Source organism: Chelonia mydas, chromosome 14, assembly GCF_015237465.2.
Source record: "Chelonia mydas isolate rCheMyd1 chromosome 14, rCheMyd1.pri.v2, whole genome shotgun sequence".
Taxonomy (NCBI): Eukaryota; Metazoa; Chordata; order Testudines; family Cheloniidae; genus Chelonia; species Chelonia mydas.
In genome coordinates, this window is record NC_051254.2 from 27,767,021 (window position 1) to 27,773,020 (window position 6,000).

The window sequence follows — 6,000 nt, forward strand, 5'->3', positions numbered from 1 at the left end:
TCCAAATCCCATCATCCAGGAGGAAATGTGCCTCCTTTTCCTTGAACATGTGAAGGGAGCAGGGTTTGATGGATCAGGGAGGATCTCACTCTCAATCTGTATTTCACAGAACACTGAGGTGTTTAATTATAGCCCAGTATGTCTAAATGTCATAACAACTATTCCTCCATTCTGCCCTCTGCTTGCATGTGCACCACCCACTACAATGCCATCTTGGAGTACTCTATGGAGCCAGTGGCAGGCGCATCTCTCTAGCCCATACTACAGAGCCAAGGCTATGTTTGCTTCTGCCAACCAAACAACTGCATGTTGTTGCTGTTTTTTTCTAACTCTTTTTCAGCCCTTGGTGCATGGGAGAGAGCTCATTTGGAACGGAGCCATGGTCTGTGAGAGAGAAGTAGATTGAATTCTGAGTCTAGTACCTAAATCTTCATAGAGTAGTAAAAGAGAAAATAGGGCATGGGGGGGATAAAATATAAATAGTGACAAGAACTCTGGTTCTAGATGTTAAAGAGGGACCCAGAGCCCAGTGAAGAACGACAGCTGGGTGAATGGAGAGGAGTAACTGCTACTTTTCATAATCCATTGCTTCCCAAACTGGAGGCCATTATTGCAGAGGATAAGGAGACAAGACATGGGGGAAGGGAGAAAACTTTTATAACACTTTTTCTGCACCCATTTGGCTGCAGTTTCACCAGTGGGGCCAAGAGCCACAAAGGGACTTAGGCATTGTCTTAGCCTCACAATGCCCAACTTTCAGGAACACTGCAATCCACAAAGCCTGAGTTAGGTGCCGAGGCTTCCTACACAATGAATGGGGAGAGATGGGCACCAGTCCCAGCTGCATGGAGGTGCCTATCTCTGCTTGTGATCCACAGCCTGAAGTTCCTCTCCTGCAGTCAGGTGGCTAGTTGCCTAAACCACTTCTTGTGAGACGGAGTTAGGTGTCTGCGTAGCCCCACACCAAATGGCCAGAGGTAGGAGGTTTTAGCCCCATGGTTAGGGGTATGGGAGACCCCTGGTCAAGTCCACCCTCTGCCTGATGAGGAGAAGGGATCTGAACAGGTGTTTCCCATCTCTCAGGTGAGTGCCCTAACCACTGAACTACAGAGTGTGTTTCACTCCTCCCCTGGCCCAGTTAATATTTAATTATTCAGTTGTTAAATTATAGTTGTATGCGTTCAATAAGAGTGAGTCCCACCCTATCAGAATGTCCCATATTTCAATGGTTGGGGCACTCACCTGGGAGGTGGGAGATTCCTATTCAAATCCTTTTTCCTCATCAGGTAGAAGTGGGACTTAAACCAGAGCTCTCCCACATCCCATGTGAGTACCTAATCACTGGGCCAAAGGCTGTAAGGAAACACCTTCCCTTTCCTTACCCACGGGCTGCTTTGTGTGAAGTTAGGCAGCCTCTCAGCACACTTACCTGATTGTGCCCCACAGATGAGACAGACATTTCTCTGCCTATCTTCCCCTGTTGCATGGAGTGCAATGGGGCTTATGTGGGAGATAAGTATCTGGACACCTAGAGATAGGCAGCAGTGTGCATACCCAGAGGTAGGAATATAGGTGCGGAATAAGTTTAGGCAGCTACAGGGTTAGGCAGCAGACAAGCAGGAGTTTTGTGGATTGTGGTGGCACTAAAAATGGGACTTCAGCATCTACATTCAGGTTAAGTGCCTAGGTGTCTTCCTAAAAGCTACTAGCCATCCTTGTCTCCTCCTTCGGTGGCTCCTAATGCAGTCAGTCAAGGTTGCCATTCCTGTATACAGGACCCAGGCTCAACATAGGTCCCTGAAGTGCAAGCTTTTTCTCTCTGTCCCTGCAGCACTCAGCTCATTCATCATAACTTTCTTCTTCTTCTTCTTCTTCTTCTTCTTCTTGACTGAGGTGTTTAATGCTTTTTTGCTTCAGTCTTCACTAAAAAGTTTAATTGTGACCAGATACTTAACACAATTAATAGGAAGGAACACAAGCCAAAATAGAGAAAGAACACATTAAAGAGCATTTAGATAACATATGTATTCAAGTCTGCATGGTCTGATGAAATTCATCTTAGGGTACTTAAGGAACTAGCTGAAGCAATCTCAGAACCACTAGTGATTATCTTTGAGAACTCATGGAGAATGGGTGATGACTCAGAGGACTGGAGAAGGATGAATATAGCATCTGTCTTTAAAAAGGGGAACAAAGAGGACCCAGGGAATCGTAGACCACTCAACCTAACTTTGATACCTGGAAAGATGTTATACCAATAAAATAAAAACCAGCAGGATCTTATTAAAGGGAAAAAGGCAAAATACCACATTTATTGTGAATATAGAAAGAATCATAGTAAGCAGTTAGTTACAGCTATAACATTCCATTCAATCTCATATTTATTCACACACTCACACATACACACACACACACACACACAGGTTCTGCAAGGTTGTTATCATAGTTACCAGCCTTAGAGTTGCTCATGCCAAGCCACTGGCCAGGTGTCCTGGACATGAGGAGGGAGCAGGGCCTTGTCAGATGCACATCTGATGCTCCTGGAAGTTGGTTTGCAGAATCAGACCCCAAAGTTCTCACTTTCTAGAGTCCATTTTTATAGGAATTTCTTCCTAAGCCAGTCTATGGCAATTGCTTCATCATGCTGTTGCTGAATCAATCAGCAGATGGCACATTCCTGACGACTCCGTGCTGCCAGATGTTATCTTGTTCTTTGGTTCTCCCATTCTTGAGGCTGTTGGGTGGATTCCAGTCTGCCCTCTGGGGGTCCTCTGGTTAGTTCCACTTGACGCCTTCTTCAGCCGATGGACACTGCTTAGGACACTTCTTAGGCTGGCACCTCCCTGATCATTCAGTTATTATCCACACCAAGCATCCGTCCACATCCATCCATCCACATACATCCTCTATCTCTATTTTAATCACAAACATTGTTAACAAAGTGAGATGAATACAACAAAAGGGCAGGGAATCTCTGGGTGCTGTTTCCGTTGTTACAGAGTATTGCTTTGAGTCTCTCTCTGTGTGAGTGGTTGTTGTTACAAAGAATTGCTTTGAGAACAGACTCTGTCTTAGAATGTACTAACACAATTAGCAGCTTGCAAGTTTCACACATAGAGGGAGAGAAACAGTACCAAAAACCAAGAGACCTCTTAATTAGTAATACCCTGGAATTTAAACTATGGGGAATCAAACTCATTTGTGATTTTAATACAGAACTTCTTTAATATGATCCAACAAAGATACTGGAATGAATTATTAAACAATCAGTTTGTAAGAACCTAGAGGATAAGAGGGTGATAAGTAATAGTCAACATGAATTTGTTAAGAACAAATCATGCCAAACCAACTAACTTCTTTTGTTGACAGAATTACTGGGCGAGTGGGAAGGGGGGAAGCAGTAGATGTAATATATCTTGATTTTAGTAAGGCTTTTGACACAGTCCCACATGACATTCTCATAAGCAAACTAGGGAAATGATCTAAGTGAAATTACTACAAGGTGAGTGAAAAACTGGTTAAAAGACCATACTCTCCCCAGAACTGTGCTGAGGTCTCAGAGCCGGGTAAATCCTGGAAGAAGGAGATTCACTGATTCACTCTCCAGCTGGGGAAGATTCTGTCACTGACATGATCAAACCCTTCCCAGGGATGAGCTCTGCCTCTAACAATCTGAATTTTTTGTCTCTCTCCTCAGAGAATGTGATTGTGGATCCAGACACGGCTCATCCCCAACTCATCCTGTCTGAGGATTGGAAACGTGTGAGATGGGGAGACACACGACAGGATCTGCCCAACAATCCTGAGAGATTTGACTCTAGGGCCTGTGTGCTGGGCCACGAGGGATTCACCTCCGGAAGCCATTACTGGGAGGTGGAGGTGGGGGATGGGAGAGGCTGGGCTGTGGGGGTCGCCAGAGAGTCTGTAAAGAGGAAGGGATGGATCAAGCGTAATCCTGAGGAGGGGATCTGGGCTGTGGACTATGAATGGAGTGGTCATTATCGGGCTCTGACTTCTCCTAGGACCTGCTTGCCTTTGAGTGAGGTCCTCAGGAAGCTTGGGATTTATCTGGACTATGAACGGGGGCAGGTGACAGTTTTTGATGCTGATAAGGAGGCCCCGATCTTCACTTTCCCAACAGCCTCTTTCAACCGGGAGAGAGTCTTTCCTTTACTTTGGCTGTGGGGTACTGAATCTGAGCTCAGACTGTGCTCCTGACTTGGGATGATGGGGTGGGGATCAGCCATTAGACCCATTAAATGAGGCCACAGACATCCCAGTCTCTCTGACTCTGGAGACCCAATTGTCTCTGCACTGTCAAAATCAGGTGTAATTAATAGGCTGCTCAGTGCTGTTGCACCCCAAGCTCCTGAAGTTACTCAGTATGTCAGCAGGTGCATCCAGACTCAATGCAAGCACTGAAGGGCTATTTTCTCTAGCACTTAGTGTGTCCTTCTAGGCTCTCAGGGAGATTTTACTTGGGCTGGAAGAAAGGAAAGGTTGCCAGTGCCTTAGGTACAGAGGCATCCAGTAGATGGTTAAGGCTGTTCAGGCTTAGTGTGTTCACCACTCCAGTCCTCTGTTAGCAGCAATTTGGTATTATGCATGTTTCATGACCAGGATCAGTCTGTGGTGTGCTCCGTTTCGGGGGCCCTCTGTGTTATCCTCCTGCTATTGCATGTTCTACCCAGCTCCAATTGGAACATGAATCTTGACTATATGAGTGTGACACTCTGTACCTCAGGGGAACACCCTACACCTCCATGTTCATCCTTATAATATGATTGTGTGGTATCTAATGCAAAGTTTGTCATGTCAGGTGTCTTCGGAAGGCTCATGATGCACTCAGCATTGTTGTTACAGTAATGTTATAGTAATTGTTGTTATAGTAATGTGGGGGTTCTCACAGCAGAGCAGGGTAAGGCTGGCTTCCAGAGTCAAGGATTAGAGTGATCTAGCAGATCACCGGTCCAGATAACACAAGGGGAACGTAACAGTGAGTTTAGGGTTATGCCTTTTGGATTAATAAATTCAGGGGCTACCTCTCAATGGCTTGTCAATGAGGTGCTGTAGATCCTATATAGACACAAACATTTGCCAGAGCCTATATAGATGGCTTGGTTATTTTCAGTATCTCCTGGCAAGGCCACGTAAACCATGTTGTGGGAATTGTACTACAGAGGCTGAGAGAAGCCATCCTCACTGTTAAGGTCTCCAAATGCAAGTCCGACAGTTCCAACCAGGGCATCAGGTGATGGTGTTGGTACCCACGTCAGAAAGCAAGCTTTTGGCCCAATGGCAGGGGCCTATGGTTGAACCCATGGGGGAAGTAACCTACAAGGTGCGGCAACCAGGACCCTGGAAACAAGAACAAATTTATCACATTAACCTCTTAAAGCCTTGGCACCAACGAGAGGCGTGTGTAGTGGCCCAAGAGACCCCGATCCAGGGAAATAATATGCAGGGGCAGATCAGGATATCGACTGATCATGAAGGTCACTGCCCCGGGTGTAGTCACGAAAGAAGAGCTTGGCACGCAACTTCCCTAGATCCCACCATCGCTGCGCCGAGGGAAAGGCACGCCGCTGCTCTCGCCAGGCCAGCCAGAACTCCCGGAAAGATGTCACGAAACCCTCATCCTCCACCAGGCTGTTGTTAAAATGCCAATAGGCCGGCCCCGGCCTCTCTGCATGGAGGGAGGCTGTTATAGTGGCTAGATGATGGTCGGAAAATGGGGCCGAATGTTGGAGGAGTGGGCTCGTGAAAGATGGAAACGTAATAAATAAATACGGTCCAACCGGGAGTGGTGTGACCGATAGGCCTCCACCCGGACAAAGATGAACGTGGAAGTGTCATCCGGGTGGTGGTCACACCAGACGTCCACTAGGGAGTGATGTTTGACTATTTCTCGGAGAATGTTCGCGGTGGCCGGGCTCAGCTCGGCCCCTGAGCGGTCCTGCTCCTCGAGGGTGGTGTTAAAGTCTCCTCCCAGGACTAGGC

General features: G+C 46.7%; 1 protein-coding gene across 3 annotated transcripts in view; it reads left to right on the plus strand.

Annotated features, from left to right (window-relative positions):
- LOC102936391 (butyrophilin subfamily 3 member A3) overlaps positions 1-5,219 on the plus strand; it is a 34,177-nt gene extending 28,958 nt beyond the window's left edge. For all 3 annotated transcript variants that reach the window (XM_043528815.1, XM_037915211.2, XM_043528814.1), the window contains one exon: positions 3,698-5,219. In XM_043528815.1, the coding sequence (XP_043384750.1) occupies positions 3,698-4,218 (521 nt within the window). In that variant the 3' untranslated portion in view covers positions 4,219-5,219. The remainder of the gene's footprint in view (positions 1-3,697) is intronic.
- Positions 5,220-6,000: the final 781 nt, after the last annotated feature.